The following is a 23,756-nucleotide window of genomic DNA, read 5'->3' on the forward strand; positions in this document are numbered from 1 at the left end:
AAAATTCATAATTTAGATTTCATAGTAAGGTTAATCAAATATTAACTTCATATTGGTATTTATATTCCAACAATGTTAATTAAATTACATATTTCATATTGGTATCCATGTACCAACAGAGTTAAGCAGATAACATATACCATGTATAAGGCAAAATAAAAATTCATTTTTGCATGTGATAATCCATAATAATAATCTTAAGTATCCAATTCAAATAAGGGAAATATATACAAAGCAAGGTTTTAAGTTCCTCAAAATCAGCACTTTTTGGGGTATTTCCAACAAATGGTCTTTGTATTTTCCCACGTAACCAATCCAGAGCTATACTTGTCCCATTGGACTTTAATTTGGTCTACTAAGTGATTGCTCATCTGTCGAACCCTACGTTCTAGTATACGTAATGGTTCGACCAAAATGATTCCTTCATCTAATACCTGCAATTCCTTCCATTGAAAGTTATAAGATTTGTCAGATATGTAATGTCTTAATACAGATACATGAAATACATTATGAATTTTATGCAAGTGGGGAGGCAGTGCAAGACAATAGGCGACAAGTACAACTTTTTCCAGGATTGTCCCTTCTCCAATTCAGATAGTGCTTTTATTTAGTCTAATGCAAACGAAAACCTGATCTCCTACTTCATAATTCCTATTTGTTTTATGATCATCAGCGTAACTCTTTTGTCTATCTTGTGCCTCTTTCAATCATTGCCTAAGTTGTTTTACTTATTCTTTCATCTCTTGAATTAATCTCGGTCCCACTATTACCCGATCTTCTAACCTATCCCAGCTTAACAATGCTCTGTAAGGTCTGTCATACAATGCTTCAAATGGAAGCATCCCGATTGAACTGTCGTAACTGTTATTGTATTCAAATTCGACGGAGGGTAAGTACTTTTCCCAATGTTTTGTTGGTACATAACATACATCCTTAGCATATCTTCTAGTACTTGGTTCACCCTTTCTGTTTGTCCATCAGTCTCAGGATGATAAGTTGTACTTAAATTTAGTTGAGTTCCTAAGGCTAACTGCATACAAGTCCAAAATATTGAAATAAATCGTGATTCTCTATCTGATATGATCTTCTTAGGTACTCCGTGAAATCTAATAATTTCATTTATAAATACACGAGCTACATCACTAACTTCATAAGTATCTCTTAAGGGAATGAAATGGGTGTTTTTCCTTAAATTATCCACCAAAACCATAATGGAATTATGCCTTTGTGTAGTAAGAGGTAGCCCAACGATAAAATCCATGGAAATTATCTCCCATTTGATCATAGGAATGTCGTGAGGTTGTAGGAGACCTTTTGGATGACAATGGTCAGCCTTCACTTGCTAACATTCGAGACATTTTGCAACGAATTGGACAATATCGCATTTCATGACTACCCAAAAAAAGAGTTTCTTTGTATCAGCATACATTTTTTTACACCAGTTTGTGCACAATACAATGCTCTATGGGCTTCCTTAAGTATGGTGTTTCAGAGATCCTCATTATTAGGAATGCACATCCTTCCATGGAATCGCAAAATTCCATCATTTTCTAGTTCATATCCCTCAAACTTAGGTTCCTTCGGTTATTTACTATCAAGTCCAAATCTTACTTTTAAATACTAGTTGTCTCTCAAAAGATGTTCTAGTACTCGTTTCCTCAAGTCTACCTTGATAGGTATGAGGGAAAATATACGAGGTCTTCTACTTAAAGCATCTGCCACTACATTCTCTTTTCCTTTAATATATGAAATTCCAAAGTCATACTCACTTAGGAATTCACTCCATCATCTTTGCCTAGCATTCAAGTCTCTTTGAGTAAACAGATATCATAAACTTTGGTGGTCGCTTTTGAGCATAAAGCTCATCCCTACTAAATAATGTCTCCATATCTTTAAAGCTAGCACTACAGTGGCTAACTCTAAATCGTGTCTAGTGTAGAGTTTTTCATAAAGCTTTAACTTTTTTGGGGCATACGCTATTACTCCTTTGTCTTGCATTAATACTGCACCTAATCCCTGTTTGGATACATCAGTACACAGTAAAGTCTTTGTCCATATCAGGTACTCACAAGATTGGTGCACTGGTCAACAATCTTTTAATTTCAGAGAATGCTCTATGACATTCCTCAGTCCATTCATACCTAACTCCTTTACGTTGGAGGGTTGTGGTGGGCTTTGCAATTTTGGAGAATCCTTCTACAAACATTTGATAATAGCCGATTAAACCCATAAAGCTTCAAACTTCATGCGCATTTTTCAGTATCCACTATTCCATGATTGCCTTTATTTTCTCAGGATCTACTGAGATCCTGTCAAAAGATATAATATGACCCAAGTAATGGATCTTTTTCTGAAAGAAAGAACACTTAGATAAATTTCCATATAACCAGTGTTCCCTAAGGAAAGATAATACTATCCCGAAATTTTCTTCATGTTCTTTCTCATTTTTGGAGTAGATGAGAATATCATCTAAGAAGAATTGTACAAAATTACAAATTGATCAGAATATTTGCGGAAAACGTTGTTCATAAAGTTCATGAATATTGTTGGTGCATTGGTCAACCCAAATGGTACCACAGTGAACTCGTAATGGCCGAAGCATGTTCGGAATGCAGTTTTAGAGATATCGCTTTCTTTAATTCTTGATTGATGATAACCTAATCGTATATCAATTTTTGAAAAGACAAAAGCTCCTTTCAATTGGTTGAAAAGGTCATCAATTTGAGGCATTGGATATCGATTATTTACTGTAGCTCGATTTAAGTCTCTATAGTCTATGCATAACTGCAAGGACCCATCCTTCTTGACAAAAATTACAGGAGCACCCCAAGGTGAAATACTAGGTCGAATGTGTCCTATATCCAATAATTCCTTCAACTGAATTTGTAATTCTTGAAGTTTTGGAGTTGTCATTCTATAAGGTGTTTTAGAAATTGGTTTTCTACCAACTTTCAATTCTATTGTGCTATCCAGCTCTCTTTCAAGAGCTAATCTTGGTAGTTCCTTTGGAAAAACATCCAGATATTCAGATATCACCGAATATTATTCTAAGGACAATCCTTTCTCCTTGCTTACTTCTTGAACTATATATACCTGACAACCTTTTCTTAGGTAATGCTTCATTTGCATTGCTGAGATGAAACGCAAAGACACTTTCTTCTTAATACCTTGGATTTCGATCGCCTTTCCTTCATCATTTATATAAAGAATTGTTTCCCCGTAACAGTCTACCCATGCTTGATGAGCTGCTAACCAATCCATCCCTATGACGAGGCCATAAGTTCTTAGGTTTGTGACATAAACTTTTAACTTAGTCGAACAAATCCCTAGATCAAACTTTATATTCCTCAATACTTAAATCTACGAATTGAAGTTTTCTTGAAGCCATTTCTGCATGTCTGAAATCGTTTTGCTTGCGAGCTATCAACCCACATTTATTTAATGTATATGATGAAATGAAACTATTAGAAGCACCAGTATCAAATAATATTTTTAGTTTTATGCCGTTAATAGTACCTGAGGATTCCACTACAGTGGACTAATGTTCTGCCTAGTTCTTCTTGATTATTGCATGCATTCTATGATTTCCTTGGGTATTTGATGATGCCTCTTTTCCTGTTCTATGCATTATACTTGATGAGGTTTCCCGACAATCACGTTGCAAATGCAGTCCGCCACATTCCCAACAATTAACTTGGGATGATCCCCTTGAGTCAGATTGTGAGTTTCCAAAAAAGAAGCTCTACCCTCTTGTGCTACTTCCTCTCGCGCTTCTTCCTCTATTATTAGTTCCTCGAGATTTCCATTGACTTGTGTTTGATGATTCAGTAGCAATAGTATTACCTATCATGGAAGCTCTTGCTCCTACTCCTCTTGGGGTATATCTATTACCATAAAGAGGTGGTCTTGAGCTACTCTCTCTAAAGAAGTTCCAAAGAGTCTTCCCTGGAAATCCTGGTTGTGGGGGGCCTATTGATATGACATCTCTTTTGATCCCTAGATGTTCCTCTGCATAACAAGAACATTCAACTACCTATGTTATTGATAATGGCATCCACATTCTGACCATGGCCCTAATTCGAGGATTTAGTCCATACACAAAATGCTCAGCTTGATGTTCATCAGTATCAAGATAAGGAATATATTGTGAGTTTCCAAAAAGGGAGCTCTGCCCTCTTGTGCTACCTCCTCTCGCGCTTCTTCCTCTATTATTAGTTCCTCGAGATTTCCACTGACTTTTGTTTGATGATTCAACAGCAATAGTATTAACTATCATGGGAGCTCTTGCTCCTACTCCTCTTGGGGTAAATCTATTACCATAAAGAGGTGGTCTTGAGCTACTCTCTCTAAAGAAGTTCCAAAGAGTCTTCCCTGGAAATCCTGGTTGTGGGGGTCCTGTTGATCTGACATCTCTTTTGATCCCTAGATGTTCCTCTTCATAACAGGCACATTCAACTACCTCTGTTATTGATAATGGCTTCCACATTTTGACCATGGCCCTAATTCGAGGATTTAGTCCATACACAAAATGCTCAACTTGACATTCATCAGTATCAAGATAAGGAACATATTTCACAAGCTCCATAAACCTTATTTCATATTCTTCCACTGTTTTTTTAGCTTGGACTAACATATGGAAAGCTCTGGCTGCTTGTTCTTGAAAGTAAGGTGGCAAGTATTTAGCGCGGAATCTTTCCTCAAACAACTCCCACAGAACATTATTTGTTGTGAGATGGCAAGTATTTAGCGCGGAATCTTTCCTCAAACAACTCCCACAGAACATTATTTGTTGTGAGATGGCATGTATTTAGCGCGGAATCTTTCCTCAAACAACTCCCACAGAACATTATTTGTTGTGAGATGGCAAGTATTTAGCGCAGAATCTTTCCTCAAACAACTCCCACAGAACATTATTTGTTGTGAGATGTAATTGTTTTTCTAGATTTCCCCACCAAATCAAGTCACTTTCCCTTAATTGAAATAGGGAAATCTTCGTCTTGGAGGTAGAAGAGTATTGTCTTAGTGCATTCCTTCTAGCCATACTTCAGCATGTTTTCCAGCTCCTCTTGAAAATTTTGGTAGTTTAATCTTCTGCATCTCCCTAGAAATATCGCCCTTCAATTGTCTATAATCAAAACCTTTGGGCTCCTCTATGTTTCTTTCTTCAAGTTGAGGTTGTTTTTCTTTGGTATTAGCCATCGGCTCCCCTTTTAATGTTTCCAAAATGGCCTCTAATGCGCGCATTATAACAGTTAATTAAGGTGTTGAAGCAGTTGGTGTTGATGATGGTCTCGGTGGTGGCGATGGCAATGGCGATGACGACAGTGGTGGTGTTAGCGATGGCGATGACGACGGTGGTGGCGTTAGCGATGGCGATGCTACCCAATGGCAGCATCATCGTTGACATGTGTTTACCATCGCAGATGTTCCTAGACATATAATAAGATTATGAAAATCCGAGGTACAATTTTAGATTTAATAAATATAATTTCGCAAAGTCAAGCTCACGTATAGGTATAGTTTTTATGTTATTATTACCTGCAGGCAGGTCTTACTGATACTAAAGTCAAGGAGGGTGGTATCACTACCTCCTTGTCCTAATGCATGGTGTTCCATCTTGATGCGTAATAACATTTATCAAATGCATGGGTCTTTCATAGACCATAGTATCACTTTGTGATATTAATTTATTCAAACTTTTAATTGTAAAAATTGAATGGATAAACGTTTAATTTAAATGTAAAATATATATATAGCTTAAATACTCAAAACTCACGTAAAAATGAAGGTGGACCTGCAAGAAAAACATAAAGCAATAGGGTATAGGTAAGTTATTTATGACATACATCATACATGATTGACTGAAAATAATTTAATCCATATCGGGCCCTTTGTATTCACATTTAAATATCACATTTATTATCCCTAATCAAAGAAAATCGACCAACCCAATGACAGAAAAACAAGAGAACCTACAACATACAAACTCAAGAATGCCCAACTTGACATACAGATCAACAATGCAGACAGCCCAAGAACATAAATCAGAATCACCTATTTTGTGCAGGCAACCAAACCCTAATGTTAAACATAAAGAGAAAACATATAAAATCTCAGACGTGGTTGCTCCATACCTTCCCATAATCCTAACATTCTTAGACACAAAGTGCTAAAAAAAAATGTAGAAACCATACTAAGACACTAAATTCCAAAATATATAGCAGAGCCATTCTCAAGGTGAGCCAAGCAACCTTGAGTACGACAGAAGCCAAGGGAAAGTAACGAAGATATCCATAACTGAATAAAGGAATTGTTACATAGTTGAATATCAGATCTGGTGCAGAAAAGCACCATACACCACCAAACATAGGGAATTGTTTTATTTCTGAAATTGGAGAAATATGCATAAGAGAACTTCATTCGTAGAAATTTTCATACCTGGGAAAATAAATTACAGCCAGAATTAATAAATTTAGACTTAGTGGAGTTGAAACAAACCCTTAACAATCAGATTAATTAATTCAGTGGACATAGAAGGATGACAAGGCTAAGTCTATGATCACACAGTGTATGTCAGATACGCAACTCCATCATATAGACATGAAAGTTACAAAGAGATTTGGGATGAGATAAATAAGTTTCTTTGTTTGATTTGTGATATCCTGAATTCATAAATAATTTTAAGGATTAAAAATGGCTTATGGCAAATCATGTCCAGCTGTGTAAATACCTTGAAAACACTTGTCAGAAGTTGGTTGAAAGTGGCATCAAGATTGAGGAGGACGATCCTAAAGCAATGTTGTTAAACAATTTGTCATCAAACTGTAACAACATCCTGTTCACACTATGTCAAATCACCTCATAATATTTATAAACCAAGATCTTAACCCTTGATATACCGATCTGCCAGCTCACAGAACTCAGCCAGAAATCAAGGTGCGTGGGCATATTGGTTAGACCATTGTAACAACGTGGGATAGGTCACGCAGTCAAATCCGCAGACCTTCCCTTTGATACTTGCTTCAATGCGTGGCGTGGGTACAACATTCTATTCACGGATAGTCAAGACTTGGTGTACAACACAAAGGTCGATTACTTTAAGGCCGAGGAGTATATATATATATATATATATTAACTAACGAATAGTGAAAAATTTATTAATATTTTAAATTAAAATTAGACTTCCACTGAAATCGAAGTTGTCCCATTAAAATCATATTATATGTCAATAACAAAACAAATTGAATTAATTAAGGACTAATAGAATTACATAGCAAATTCGATTAATTTATTATTGGGTCATTTAAGCTATAGACGTCCAATATATTGTCATACGACTTTAACGAAATGATAAGGGTTCTGAGGGAGCACCAAATTTTTGAATTTAACGCTCAAATCCCTTCACCGTGGACTGGGCTTTATTTTAGTTTGACGGACACCTCCAATGGGCAGATTTGTCATTTGCAACATCTTTGCTTTGTCTGACGAATTTTTAGTTACGCGCTTTTAAACTTAAACATGGTGGTTGTTGCAAGTAAAAAAATAATTGACTATTCTATATGGAAGACGAAGAACCGAGCCGGAGAACAGCGTGAATTTCGATTGGTAACTCACCCAGAGTCTCAGGATTGTTCAGGGGAGGCCGTTCCACAAAGAGACAGAGAGCGCTAAATCTCAGGTAGCTGCAACCCGTCCTAGTTTTTTCATGAGAAGAAGCAGAAACAGACGTAGAGGTCCAAAACAAGGCAGCTACCTGGTCTCCGTACCCAGTGTCTCCGTATCCTGTTGTATGCAGGTTTGGAAGGTTTAACGCTCTTAATTGGCAGGTGGGTCGTGGAGCATGGGCGAGTGCAGAGAACAGAGATTTCAGGCAGCGGCTTGAACAGAACCGAATTTCAGAGAGCAGTGCAGGTAAAAGGTAACAGGTTCAGCATTTTATTGTTTACAGGTAACAGGTAGCATGAACAAGCAACCTGAACAGGCGGGCAAGCAGAGGACAGGGTTTTGTGAGCACAGTGGACAGGCAGTGTGAACAGGGTTCAGAGGAGTGAGGCAGTTAACTTCTAAATAAGTAAACATTCAGAACATGGAAAACGCTCAGAAGAGCCAAGGCTTAAAAAGCAAGGAAATTTCAGATTTTGTGAAAACAAATCATTTGGGTCAAGTCAAAATTGCTGCAACAAACAAAACAAGAAGGTGGATTTAGGTAAACGCAAAACAATATGAGGGCATTTTAAGGTGTAGAATTGCCCGCCTTAAATGGGGACAAATGAGAAGAAAACCAATCAAGATCAAGAAAAAGAAAATAAATAAGAAAAGCAAAAATAAAGAAGAATCAATCATTTACAGTGCCACATCTACACGTCTTAGTTGGTCATCAGATCTATATGTCCAAGAACTGATGAAGGTCAAAACAAGGCTGGAGATTGTGGAAGCCAGAGAACAAGAGAGAGACCGAAAATTTTCAGAGATCACAGTTGCAAACCAATGTCTAATGGAAGGTAATAGAATTTTAAAAGAACAGGTAACAATGTTACAAGAGGCTCTAGAGACATGGAAACAAGAATGGAAAAACATGAAAGTAATAACAACAAACAGAGATGTGATAATTTCTAAACAAACTCAGGTAGATACACAGGTATCTCAACAAACAGACATTTCTAAAGAGAAGGCAAAAATGACCAGTGGGAAAGATAGTCCAAAAGAAATCAAAGCTAGAGCTGAAGACGCCATTGGTTACATAAGGATAGAGGAAGAAGAAGATGCAAGTGATCGCAGAGCACAGGAAATAGAATAAAAAGAAAAACAAGACAGAAAACAAACTTTATTATCAGGGGAATAAGAGATTATGGGAAGAATGAAAGTACTCTCAATTTGACAAGAGACTTTCTGAAAGAGAAACTACATTGGAAAGGGAAAATTTGCCAAGCAAGAAGGGTTGGGAGGATATGTGAAGAGAGGCCTCGACCCATAAAAGTCACCATGGCAAGCATACAAGAAAAATGACAGCTTTTGGGCAGAAAGAAACTTTTGAAAGGCTCATACTTCTTCCTCGATGAAGATTTAACTAAAAAACAACTAAAGGAGAGAAGGGCTGAAGTGAAGAAAATTAGAACAGAAAGAAATGAAGGAAAAAAGGCATGGTTGTATAATGGGAAAGTCGTTATTGCAGTGTTTGGGCCTCCAGGGAAATCAGGGCAGCAAGCTGACAGTAAAGAAAAAATAGAAAATTCAATAATAGAGACGAAAACAACAAGAACAGCATGGATAAAAAGGGGTGAAGACTCAAATTTGAGTCTTATGTGCCAAACTGCGTAGCAGTCAAATCCTACCCAGGTCTACCTAAGTTTAGTTTGTTGGAATTGTAGAGGTTACTCTTGGAGGAGGGGACCTAGGTTAGGGCTTATTGCGGAAGGTAGAGACATAATTTGTCTCACGAAAACTCATGAGCATGATGGTTGCAAAACCCTGTGTTTGACGATTATTTGAAGTTGGCAATTTGGAACAAGGTAGCAGAAAATGGCAAAGGGTATGGGGGAATATTAGTTTTAGTGAAAGAAAAAGAAGGTCGTCACATTCAATTAATTAAAGAAGATACAAATAAACAATATTTATGGTTGAAAATATCAGAGAATGAGAATCACATAAGAATTGCAGAATGCTATTTTGCCCCTCAAGTCTAAAATTTACAAAAATAAGAGGCTTGACAGCAAGGATCCATATGCAGCTTTAAAACAAGATATTGTCGTGTACTCTCAGCAAAAAGAAATTCTTTTAGTGGGAGATTTCAATGCTAGAACAACAAATAATCAAGCTAGCATCCTTTGTTGCAAAGAGGATAACAATACTATTTGGCTCACTGAAGAGGAGAATCCCCAATGGGTGAAGTGTTCAGAAGATGACAAAGTTAGCAATCATTTTGGAGATGAGTTGCTTACATTGTGTGGGGCTTTCAACTTAATTATTTGCAATGGTCTAGATAGATGGAAAAGGTCTAAGAACTTCACTTGGAACACATACAAGGGGGAAAGTGTCGTTGACTATGTGATGTGTTCACAAAGCTTAATAGAAAAGATAGATGAAGTTAGTATTGGAGAACATATTTGGGACTTAAAATCAGACCATAACCCAATTTTTATAAGGTTATCATGATTAGAAGAAAGACAACATAAGAGGAAAACCCAATGCTCTCGACAATCACTATCAAGGGGCAAAATTCTTTTAACACAAGAAAATGGTACTATCTTCAAGACAATGTTAGAGAGATTAATTCAGAAAGAGAAAACTGGTTTCAGACGCTTCAGCAGCCATGAGTTAACAAATACAATCCAAAGTGCACTTGAGAAGTGCAAAAGAGCAAAAAGTAGGAAATCAAAAACAAATTGCTTTCCTGTAAATGCTTGTTTTGATGAGGAATGAAAAATGGCAATGAGAACCTTGAAAAAGGTAGGAAAAGAGAAGAGGAATGTAAAGTTATATAAGAAGATACTAAAAAAGAAAAGAGATAAGTTCATGCAAACAAGGAGAGAAGAGTTCATAAATTTAAGCAAGAATAATCCGAAGTTTTTCTGGCAGGAACTGCAACCAAGGAAGAAGCAAATTGAAAATAATATTACAGCTAATCAATGGTTTGATTATGCAAGGCAGCGCTATGAGAAAGAATCTAAGGCGGAATCCCCCCCCTAGGATCAACACAAATTCAAAGCTCTTCACATTACAGGAGGTGGAGAATGGAATTAAGAAGCTAAAAACAGGAAAGGCAAAGAACTTGGTTGAACTTCAAGCAGAGTATCTAAAATGGGGAATGAACGCTCTTGCACGCACATCATGAAAATATTCAACAACATCATTCAGCAAGGATTCCCAAGAGACTGGACAACTAGCCTAGCAATACCCCTTTTTAAAAGTGGAGACATTAATAATCCATCCAACTATAGAACAATTATGATCAATCCTTTGTTTGCAAAGCTTTTCAGCAGCATGGTAGAAGACAGAATTAGCAAGTGGGCAGAAGTAAAAGAAAAGAGGGCAAGAGGACAAGCAGGTTTTAGGCCGAAACATTCTACAGTGGATCATGGCATCACGTTGAGACACATTGTTGAAAAGGTTTGGGAGGACAAAGAAGTAATTTGTTGCTTTGTTGACTTCAAAAAAGCATTTGACACAGTCCCTAGGGATAAGTTGTGGCATAGAATGGAAGAACTTGAAATTCTTGTGCATTATAGAGCTGTTGTCCATAGACTTTATGAAGAAGTGAAAGTCAAAATTAGAACCTCAGCAGGTATTTCAGAAAGCTTTAGAAGTGACATTGGAGTCAAGCAAGGTTGCCCTCTATCAACCACTCTTTTTGGTCTATATATTGATAAATTGGAAGAGTGGCTAAATCTGCAAAGGGGAGATGGTGTTCGGTTGGGGGAGTTTGTGATAAAACTTCTTTTATATGTTGATGATATTGTATTGATTTCTAAATTGGCCCATGGATTGCAAATGCACTTATATGCCCTTGAGCATTTTTGTAGAGCAGTGGGGATGCAAGTCAATACTAGCAAGACCAAAATAATGATTTTTTCTAATAAAAGGAAGCATAGCCAACACACTTTCTTCTTTGAAGACAATATTCTTGAAGAAGTAAAGGAATACAAGTACCTTGGGATTGATTTCAACAACAAACTCAATTGGGAGGACTGCAGAAAGGAGAATTTTAGTAGGGTGGAAAGCATTATATGCTCTTCAAAACAGATGTAGAGAGGCAGAGTTATGGGATTGGAAAATGGTTAAAGTGCTTTTTGGACTCCTAATTTGTCCAGTGATGCTATATGGGTGTAAATTGTGGGCTAGCAGCACTCCCGTCTCAAAATGGAAACAAATTGAGAAAATCCAAAAACCCTTGATCATGAGCAACTTCAAAATAAAAAGTTCGGTAACTTATGAGATAATGTTCAGTGAAACAGGAGAAACTTCCATTGAAGCAATTGCTATGGTGTGGCTCATAAGATACCTAAAAAGAATTGAACAAATGAGAGCAGATAGATGGCCTAATGTTATCTTCAATGAAGGCATCAGTGAAAGAAAGAAAACATGGATGAAACAAAACTACACATGGATGCAAAAATGGGATATCTACCTCAATGCCTGTCCGACGAATAGCAAGGAGCTAAAGGATTTTCTTATGGAGAAGTTTCGTAAAAAGGTATGGGGAAAAAAATTGGGTAGAAAGAAGAAATATTACATTGAGGAATTCAACCCTACGTGTGATTTACAACAAAAAGAGTTCATTGGACCTAGCATTTCGTGGAGGGAAAAGGTTCTTATTGCTCAATTAAAGACCAACTCACATCAACTTTGGTGTGAAATAGGACAGTGGAAAAGGCCTAAAGAAGCTTGGGAAGAAAGGGTGTGCACATTTTGCACGTCTGGGGCTGTGGAATCGGAAAAACATTTCATTTTGGAATGTGATGCATTCAAAGACATCAAAGAAAGTTATGAGAACATGTTAGCATCAGTTTCTTGGCATTGTCTTTTTAGCGAGGAGATTGTCGGAAGGTTGGGTCAGCTCATCATCAATTTGAATCGGAAAATCACCGAATTGCAAAGAGCAAAAAAACAGGGAACTAATGGTCTCATAGACTATTTTTAGTCTCATGGACCTTAAAATATCATTTCATTTCATTAATAGATTTTTAAATCAGCTAAAGTTAATAGATTATGGATTTTATTGGAAAAAAATAGGAATACATTAAGGAGATGAAGAATACATCAAGTGGATGAAAAAGCAATCTGTCCCATAAACTATCTACCTTGAAATAATTTCTTTCTTCTTTTTCCTTTCATTTTTAATTTTATTTATTTATAAAAATATGTCTGGATTGTAGCATGCTTACAGTGGAGGCCGCAGATTACTTGTTACTGGTACACACCATCAACTCGGAAATTATCCCTATCAAAATTTTCCCACCCTTAATAGAAAGTGAGATTTAAAAAAATATTATGGCAGATTTCCTTTGAATTTGAATAAGTCTGTTATAATTTATACAAAATGGATCGAGAGAATGTACACATATACAAACAAAGAATGCATACATCAAAGAACGCATACATCCACCCTAAAGGCAAACAATTTACATGGCAAACTAGCAAACGATTATTGCGTTTCAGTCGGACGAATTGTTCTTCTTCTCTGGCATAGTCTGCCTGGTCAAGATATTCAACTCTCGCATGAGTGATTCGTATTCGCGTGCCTCTCGTAGTTCGATTTTCTACTTTTGATTGTCCCTTGCTTCCATGAAAAGAGTAACGTGAATACATGAAAGGTAGCAGTTTCACCACCATCATCAACGGAGGCAGCACGCCTAACGAAGTGTCTCAGCCATTAATTCACTATACACATAGATCTATATAACGCCCTCAGCATCACTCGCAAAAGCACCCGCGATTGTAGTTTAATAACCACCAGTGACGAGGCAAGAACAAACTACGGCACAGATAACAGAATCTGGAAGCGCAATCAACTTACATATAAAAAAAATTTAGTCGACTAACAACATTGAAAATGGCTCTTTACAGAGAGAGTTTGAAGGTAGTACAAACCCAAAAAATCAAAAATAATTAAACTAAAACCCTTAGGTACGGCAGAGCTGAAACAGCCTCTGATACTAATTGTGAAACCCTGAATTCAGAAACAGAAAAAATGTAATGATATTAAACCTCCGATACTAATGTGTGAGGCCCTAACAAATTTAACAGAGTATAGCCAAAATTAATGCTCAAAGTATACAGAGTATACTACTAACTGTAATTTCTCAATCAAAATTTATAAATTTTGTGATTGAGTACCTATTTGGATTTATGTGGTTGAAGATGTTTTTGATATGTGTTTATGCTTTCTTGTTACCAAAACGATCAAAACCATCTCGCCAATCTAAACTGAGCACAATCTCATTATCCAGCTCCAAAGTACTTCAAATTCGAGGTACCTGACACTCGTGCCCAATTCCATCTATAACGACTTTTGTTAAAAAACCTCCTCTCTGTAAAAATCTCTTCCCCAATTTCCTTAGTAAAATCTCCTTTTATAATCTCAATTCCACCCTCTCAACTCTCCCCCTTCTCCTCACCTCTCTATTATTTGCCACTTGCAATGTCTTTTATGACTCTCATGTCTCTCTCAGAGACTTCCTGAGTTTATATATATATATTTGGTGACTCGTGGAATTGAGGTTGCCACCTTAATTTCTTTTGATTAAATAGGTTCTATATTATAGTCTTATTTTGTTTAGTTAATACAATGATTTATAAATAAGTCAATTATTTTATTTATAATTTTTTAATATATTTATTTTATTTTTATTATAATTCAGATAAGTTTAATTTGTATTTTGTTATTTTTGTTATCTATATATATATAACAAAGGCCCCACTTGATATATTTATTATATTATGGTGAGTTAAGAATTTATTTTGATAATTGATTTATTAACCTAACTTAGATATTTTTCAATATTAGTTGGTATGTATATTAGTGCAATATATGTGGTTCATGCATATGTAGCTATCATATGAATGCCTACATGCACGCTAATATTCATATTCTATTTGTAATTGTAGGTAGGTCACTACAATATGTCATTCTTATTTTCTTCCTTGTAGTTGGACCCTTTATTGAATCTCTTCTTCGCTTTGCCCTTGCTCACAAAAGAAACCTTCTTGATGTCATCTCCCTTTTGCTCGAAACTATTGGTAATACCATTGCTGTCTTTCACAAGGCTCAATCGACGCTCCTCCAATGTGAAGTCGTTCCACCAATAGTCCCAAATAGGAAAACAGAATCTTCCACTAACCACTTGCATGAAAACACCCCACTACTAAAACCCATTCAGGGTTGTTCTCACAAGCTCTTCATCATCAACCTTCTCTCTAATGGTTGCTAGCTCATCTCTAACTGTCCTAATGCGGGTGAGATAACCGACAACGTTCTCTCCCTTATCTTTTCCGGTGCTTTTGAGCTTCTTTCTTAGGATCATTTTCTGGTTCATATTTTTATCAAAGAAAACTTTGTTGATGGCATCCCCATCTTCTTAGTCGTATCTTCTCCTGCCAAATGTAGAACTATACGATCCTTGACCCCATATAGAATAATACACCTGACCTTGGCTTCATCTTTCTGATATTCATGCAACATTATAGGATCTGTTGGTACAACAATATATGCCATAAAAAACTCCATCACATGATCTTCGAAATAAGAAGGCATCGGATTTTCCAGACACCAAAGTTAGATTCGCCATCCAACCTATCTTGATCCCTCAATCGTGTTAAGCCATTACTAAAGCCCTCGAGAGAAAATAAAAATAGATATTTCTTCTACCAACTAACAAAAGTACCTGGAAAACCTCATGGTCTTCCTCTACAAGCGATCTTGACTTCTCTGATATTTTTTAGCTTTCCTAGAAATCAATATGGCCCGCTCTTGTGGCCTTTGGCTAGCAAATTGACCTCATGGCCTAGACTTTAGAAGTCTCGCCTCCTCAAAAGGGCTCGACCTCACTTTCTTGGCCCTCTTGGAGTATTTCAGCTTTTAGCACAGTGTCAACACCCCCACACATGCCGCTAGATCTGGGAAACACGGCCCTCTAGAAACTCTCACACCGTAACTAAAAAACTTAGCCTCTCCTGGTAAAATTCCTCCAAGTAAATCTGGAACAAACTGAAGAAATTGATTTAGGTATTAAACCTAGGTTGCATGAAACAATGAAACGGGTACGAGTTTCCGAAACGGGAAGCAATACAAAATGCGACCACCTCAAATTTTGGAAACGGGGAAACACGAATATATATATATATATATATATATATATATTGAAAATATTTAAATATATATATGTGCAATCATAAAGCATAAATGATACATTATAATTTATTACACTTAAACATTAAGATTTAATTTACATCACATTTACTCATGAATGATCACATACTGAAAATAAAAATATCGAAATATCCAAAAGCAACCTTTATTATATATCCAAATCTCAAAATCAGCCTTTATTTATATTAATATATGAAGCTGCAAGTACAATAAAGACTATAAGGCTGCAAGAGAGAGATCCAAATCAGGATTTTTTGCATCCACATCCCATTCTTTAGAAGGACCACTATTGTATTGGGAGTCTCCTCCTACATAGTCGAACGACCTTAATGCTCTTGATTAAATACAAGTTTCATACCCTAGTACCCTACATGATCTTGATTATTGGGAGTTTCCCCTGCATAGACGGCTTGGTTCTCTTGATTAAATACAAGTTCCATACCCTAGTACATGATAAAATCCAATGGAAACATTGCAGTCCCCCCAATCCTGAAATCCTGAAAAACAGATAAGTCTGCTGGATTTTGAGTGAGATCTAAAATTCTACTTTCTCCATATGAAATCCAATGAGCGCGAAACCACTCTCAAACATCCTGAGTCATTTCACTGTAATGTTAAAAATTTAAGTAAAAGGATGAAAATGAAAAATAAAGGAGAATATAACTTTTACTTTAAGAATTTAACATTACCATGAACTGCATATGCCTAAAACTTCCTAATGAACTACATATCAACACTAGGGCAAAAATTCACTTTTATAACTATAGACACGCATCTAGAAGCAACTAGAAGTCACTAACATACCCTAAAAATAAATTAAAAAACAAATAAATAAATAAAAACACAAGTTAATGAGGAAACATGGGTCGTACAGCCGTGAAATGCGTTTCTGGCCGTACTGGCCACGTTTCCATTTCGGGAAATGTGGCAGCACGGCCGGAAACACGTTTCACGGCCGTACCAAACGCGTTTCCGCGTTTCGTACCAGTTTCCGTATGGAAACGGACCTCTGTACCACGTTTCCTGCAACATAGTAGTAAACCCTTGGCTTCCTCTTTCAAACCCCTGCGTTGATCTACTCTAGTAAACCTCTACACTTCAAATTTACTCCAATACCATCTAAAAAATCGATAAAAATATCGCTTAACAGTCAACCAATAGTTATCCAATGTATTTAATTTTGAGCAAAAGTATTTTACTATAAATACTGAATAAAACATGATTGCAATATTCACCACAAATAAACTGTGGAAACTCTAAGAAAAACCAATCACAAAATGGACACCAATACTTTTGGACCAAATGCCCTAGAAAACCCCTGATGGGAAAACCAGCTCTTCAGATCTAAGAGTTTTATTAATGTTTAACAAATTTTGCAATTGATGAATATTAAAATATTGCTTGCCAAACCCCCAACAAAGCTCCAGAAAAATATTTCTTCACCTCCACAAATCGATCTAATCCTTGGAATACTCACGACCTCCCTTTGCAACCTAACACAGCCTCATCCTACCAAATACGGCTTGTAAGGCCTCAAACATGCAACTCTTGGACCCTCTCATACTCATGACCTAGATAGAATCACCCTCTCGTCCCTTCTAGCAACTCATATGGCCCTTCTGGAATCCTCGTGGCCTTAATAACTCGGCCTCCCTATCTGCAAGCAAAAAAAAAAGAAAAGAAGAGGAATAATTCCTTCTCTGGATCTTGAAAACTACAAGAATATGAATGAAAGAAAACACCAGAAAATATTCACTACTTCAACTATTGTTGTAACCCTCATTGGTGTCAAACATCAATGACAATGATCATTGATCTCCAAGGCTGCCCATCAATTCCCTTTATAATCTCTCTTTGAGAAATCAACAGCCAATATCTAGATCTGAAATGATTTTTTCGATAGCTAAGATCACTTAGAAACTTGTCTAGAAATCTCTAAAGGAAAATCAATCATGTCTCAACTATTACTAATTAATTAATCTATTTCCCTAAGTTAAAACTTAGGAAAATAATTAAAATTGATTAATTAATTTAATTAAGATATTTACATTCAAAAGAATAACTTGGGCTTGGAGATATTTTTTGCTCATGTTCCTAGCCTCACTGACACAACCTAAGGCTAGAACACTTGTCCAAGTTGTATCAACCAACACCTACAAATGCTATTATTGGTGATGTTAAATTCTTAAATTCTCCTTATCTTTCATTTTCATCCTTTTACTTAAATTTGTAAACATTACCATTAATTGACTAAGGATGTTTCAGAGTGGTTTCGACCCCCTTGGATTTCATATGGAGAAAGTAGAATTTTAGATCCTACTCAAAATCCAACAGACTTAATAGTTTTCAGGATTTCAGGATTCGGGTGATTACAACGTTTCCATTATAGTTTGTCATGTATGAAGGTATGGAACTAGCATTTAATTAAGAGGACCAAGCCCTTTATGTACCTTGATGTTGGTGGCATTGATTGTTGAACTCCTCTATCATGACCCTGTAAATAAAGCACCTATCACTCGAACAAAATCTTGATTTGGCGTGTTATCTTTTTTCTATCTTATTTTAATACTTAGAAGGCGACGTTGATGATAAGGATCCCAGTATAGGCAATGATTTTGACGATATAGTGCTAGTTATTGGTTGTAGCATGATCTTTTTTTTTGGACTATACAGACCATTTAGGACCTCTTTGTTGATGTATTTTTGGTTCAAAGATGGATGCATTTGCACTGAATGCTATTTTTGTTATATGCAATAGTTGTGTGATTAAATTTGTATCATCATCATGTAAGTGTTTTATATATTCCATATTTTGTGTAATTAACTAAATTTTTATAGTTTTAATATATAATGTATAACATGTTCTCCATATCATGTTCCAAGGGGTTGCCGTGTCACGTGTTGGATACTGGTATTTTCCTGTCCTCCATATCCGGTGTACTCGTGTCATATGACATATTTTATATGTGATGAAAATAAAAAATTATATTCAAACTCAAAATGAAAATGGAGTTATATAATGTTGAATTCTTATTCATAAATTCAACTGTACACGTTCACCAAGAAAAAATCTAGTTGGCCCAAAATATTAGAAATATATATTGGCTTTGAGAAAGTGATATATATGCAACATGTTGAACTCATGTTCTCCATCCCTGGCTCTTAAAAACAATCTGTCAGCATATTTAAGAATCTTTTAGTTAAACATGGATATTACAGACTTTTCACTGTGAAGATTAAGTAATGACCAGAGAGGAAAACCATGTTGTCTTTGCATACCTGAACAACGCACTGGGGATGCACTGCAACCTTCTGAACTTTATTGTTTGACTTGAACCAGTCAACAGCCAAGAGCTTCAAAAGTGGATCTCCTCCTGGGACCTAAGGAGATTAGATCAATACTGTTATCACATTAGAAAAAAACAGAGCTCAAACTATGGAGCTACATACTACTGACTCTAAAACGAGAATACAACTTCACACTATAAAGTATTTCAATCTGTTCCAAAAGTTGGTGATAAAATTTAACAAAAAGATAGAATTTACTTTGTCAAATGTCAAATTCATTTCTTTTTGACTTTTTGAAATCAAATATGGAAAGCGTTGTAGTGGATACAAAAACAAACATCTTATCATTGAAATTTGGGAACACGGCAATCATGAACAAAACCAATATCTTACCACATACATGAAAAAGAAGATATTCGTGATTCCTATGGCAATGATCATTTAACATATTTAAATAATTTTAAAATTAATCAGTAATTTCACTTGCCACAATGACCACGGGAAAATTAGGTACCATCAAAACAGGAGAAACTGTAAGAACTTATCATGTTTAATGCACGCAGCAACAATTTAAAGAAAATTGATAAGCCAAGGAAGCCCATTTGCTGTCTAATAGAAAATGCACTCTATCAATGTATACTTACACTGGGGATATATGGCAGCCATCAATGAAGGGATGTAACCGACTAATAAGCATGCATGAAAGAAACGTGCACTAACCATCCAGACAAATCATGGCCAGGACCATGCTATAGAAAAGCCCAAAGACTAAAATAATTGACAGATGACATTTATATATGAATTAGAACCATTTAGAGGAATAGGGCACCTCTCCGCATATGAAAGATGGGAAAATAGTACAATACCCCACCATTTCGTGCAACTAAGCATATCCAAAACACAAACTACAGTAAGAAATACAAAATGAATTCAATGCAAAGCATGTAATTGACGGCTCAAAAAATGTTGGAATAGTGGCAGAGTGTCGTCAATCCGTACAAAGCATAGGGAATATCTGTAGCATAATGTACTGTGATGACCATGAGGGTAACATAATACTGAAGAGTCCATTGGGCTCTGGTCTACCAATAACTTGGTGCAGTTGTTGTGATGATGACATAGGTTCAAATCCTGGCATTCATGTTCCTTGCCTGGTGTGGCTATTGATTATATTGAATATCGTTAATGTAGCCTTCAAACAGATAATTGTATGACACAGACAATGTACCACCAAGCCCTATTCTACACTTAAGTGTGGCATGGTGCGTCAAGCCCATTTCTATGTTTACTATCCATAAAGAAAAACTCGCGCGAGAGAAACTACCAACTTACAAACTAAATTTCAACAGTGTTTCTCGGAAGGATTGCAAGGATATGTAAAATGAACATAAAGGAATGAGATCATCAGAAGTGAAAGGGAAAGAAATAATTGCATCATTAATAAAGTACCCAGATTACCTTAGAGTAATCCTTGAGATATGTTTTGCTCCTGACCATGAAACCAGTGCCACCAGGATCAGCCCAGCAGTTTGAATCAGTCTTACTTTTTCCAGGCTGCAAGGAGCCTTTAAATTGATTTGTGTCTATATCAATAGCAGGAACATTCAAAATCAATTCCGTGTTCGCCTCTCGACCTGTATCATTTATACATGGCATGACTCATCAAGCCTCAAATGAAATGGTAATTATTTATGTACAGTGGAGAGCAATAAACACACAATACACCTAAAAATTCAAAGATCACCTATTATAAACATTCTTCATTTTGAAAATGCTCCTTAAAATTTTGTTTAAATATTACCATATACTATACATTTCTAAAAGACAGGTCTAAAAAAACCCTAGTCTCCAGTTCTATCATCCACACTTTGAGTTTACTAATTTACTTCAGTAGAGTGGCTGTTTTTGTCCGCCAATGCTTTGATGGGAAGGGCTCAGAAGGAAACTTTGAACTTGGCTGTGATACCACCATTAAAAATAAATACCCCTTTTCCTTGCAACTACCACTTCAAACCATTAAAAATCAATACCCCTTTTCCTTACAACTACAACTTCAAATATACAAAGAAGACAAACAATTAGCATACAATGCAGCCTAAAAATCCTTTAGAGAAATCAATAATATATTGTAATGAACAAAGTTCGTATACGCTCTAATAATAATGCAAGGAACAAAGTTCATACTATGCAGTAATCTTCAGAATACTTGGAACAAGAAAACATCCATTGAGGATAAAAATATATATATTGAATATTGTATAAGAGAATTGATATGTGATATATGCTTATAATGATGAGAAGGTTACAAATGAGGCCTGCTTATATACCTAGGCAGGTGCGTCTTCATGAATGGTCATGTCCCTTAGACATGCCTCTTCAGTGCTAACTATTATTTAATTAATTATTATTATGATTATTTTTATTTTTATTATTTTTATATAAATTATATTCATAACATATACCCAGCACACTACCAGCTTTAGGGACAAAAGGAACAGCACCCATATCTTAAATATATAAAAAGATTTTAAAAAATTAAACAATAAAAATATTATATTATTTTCATGAATATTTATTATAAATTTATCCTATTAAAGAGCATGGCCCCATCTCTTATGCTATACGCAGAGTCTGGAGTTTCCTCCTTTGTTACAGTGTTATCATCATCCCTTACTTGTTAGGAGCGAGATCAAAGCAAGAGTACAAAGCAGGAAGTGGGAGCGTAAAGTATCTATTTCCCCAAGACTCTGAGAGCAAAGTGTTTTAAAGTGTTTTACATGCAGAATGGTGAATTAGATGTGGGATATATGAAAACATAGATCTAGCAGTGATTATCGCTATCATCAAATGATCAACAAAACGCCAAGTTTTTGTTACCCCCACTTTGTGGGTGATATCACGAAGAGAAATGTTTCTCCATGATGAGCTTCAATCGGCAACCAACAACCCTTTGATGCCTCCTACTAGCTCGATGTGCCATTTCTTTGCCACCTGAGCCAGCCATGTTGTCCCTCACCCACCTGTATTGAACGTATGTTTGAAGGTGGGCACCCTAAATCTAAAGGTATGTCTTGTCATTTGGTAATTGAGTATTGGGTTTACTTATCATGGATACTTCTGAGTATAGATTGATGGGGGAATTTGGCAAAAAGAGTGGGCTTAGTTTGTGCTCCTGTCCCCTTGATCCCTTTCGGTTGCTACCCTTGGATCTTAGTCCCATGGGATCTCCTTTATTGACCATTCGATTCTAGGGTAGTAATACTTGGGAAACCCTGACTTTGGGTGTGTGGTCCCACCCCTTTACCCACACATATTACTCCCTTTCCACTCATTATACCTCCATTCATCTTTTCTCCCATCCTGGGTCCACATTCGCATTCTAGATCCACATAGGGCTAGACTCCCTATCCCCTTGACCTCACCTTGGGTCAGACCTAGAATGATGCCCCGGAGGTTGAAGCAATTAAAAGAAAAAGTGAAAAGCATAATTGGCCACATTTAATAGGAAATCATACCACAAAATGCAAAAGATGGTTGGGACAAACTAATTAGCACGTTGGCAGAAGCCATTGCATGAGCTCTACCCCAATCCATGCCTATCACCCTGGTTCCATAAGCCCTAGATGAGCCTCCTCTGTCATTCAGGAACCCATGATTGTCCCAACCCTTGGAGGGCAATGAACCACCCTACCTAAAAAGGTGCAATCATTGTTATATCTTACACATCATGCTCTTGTCCTTTGAGCCCCAAGCAGTTAATTAAAGAAAATTCATAAAAGGAAAAAGGTATATAAAGAAGGGTGGAAAAATCAAGGTCGGGGCACCTCATGTACCACGATTGCTCCCTCCTATACATTACATACCTAGGTGTGGGCTTCCCCTTATCTAGCTACCCCTATGCCCCACTATGTGGCCCAGGACTGCCCCTCTCATTCCCTATTCCATCTCACTTATTTGTCACTTGCCACCCCCATTAGAGGGATGTACCTTGGACATACTATCCCCTTTAAGGGCTCAAACCACCTAATAAGGTACTTGGCTAACCCTCTTTGAAGCCTAGATCACTAACACATGCCAAAGCCCACTACGGAAGGGCATGCCCTTATGAAGTGTCCTCATTGTTATCCATGATTTGTTAGCTCTTTTACCCAATTATTTTAATGACTGGTTGTACAGGAATCCTAGAGACGCATTGGATCTTATGCAGGATTACAGGTGGGTTTCCATTTGGGTTTGGTCTCCCTATATGGGATCCTAACCCTGGAGGTCTACATTCGCACATGTAGGGTGAGAGAGCCATTGGCCTCCACAACAACAGACAGCACTCCACGGATCTTCATGGATTCTCAAAGATTACTAGCGATCCACTTTTGCGATGATGATGATATGCTTGGTACATTATGCCTAGCAAGCCCCCATAGGAGCCCCACACTCTTGACAAGTGTCCCAGGACCATAGTTTTAAAACTCCGACTCCGACTCGGCCGAGGATCGACTCCGACTCCGACTCCGAAACAGTAATGACTCGGCCGGCTCAATTTCAATGACTCGGTCGTTGTAAAAAATACATTAAATATTTATTTTTTTTATAAAAAAACATAATT

General features: G+C 36.6%; 1 protein-coding gene across 2 annotated transcripts in view; it reads right to left on the reverse strand.

Moving 5' to 3' along the window:
• Nucleotides 1-23,756, reverse strand: part of LOC149145070 (ENHANCED DISEASE RESISTANCE protein (DUF1336)) — a 483,701-nt gene that overhangs the window by 178,909 nt on the left and 281,036 nt on the right. For both annotated transcript variants that reach the window (XM_089453046.1, XM_089453045.1), the window contains exons 16-17: nt 20,612-20,787; nt 19,145-19,246 (exon numbers count right to left, since the gene is read on the reverse strand). In XM_089453046.1, coding sequence (XP_089309172.1) covers nt 19,145-19,246; nt 20,612-20,787 — 278 coding nt within the window. The remainder of the gene's footprint in view (nt 1-19,144; nt 19,247-20,611; nt 20,788-23,756) is intronic.

Source organism: Pinus tabuliformis, chromosome X (genome assembly GCF_031772625.1).
Source record: "Pinus tabuliformis cultivar Carrire ecotype Pingquan chromosome X, CPIR1, whole genome shotgun sequence".
NCBI classification, from domain to species: domain Eukaryota; kingdom Viridiplantae; phylum Streptophyta; class Pinopsida; order Pinales; family Pinaceae; genus Pinus; species Pinus tabuliformis.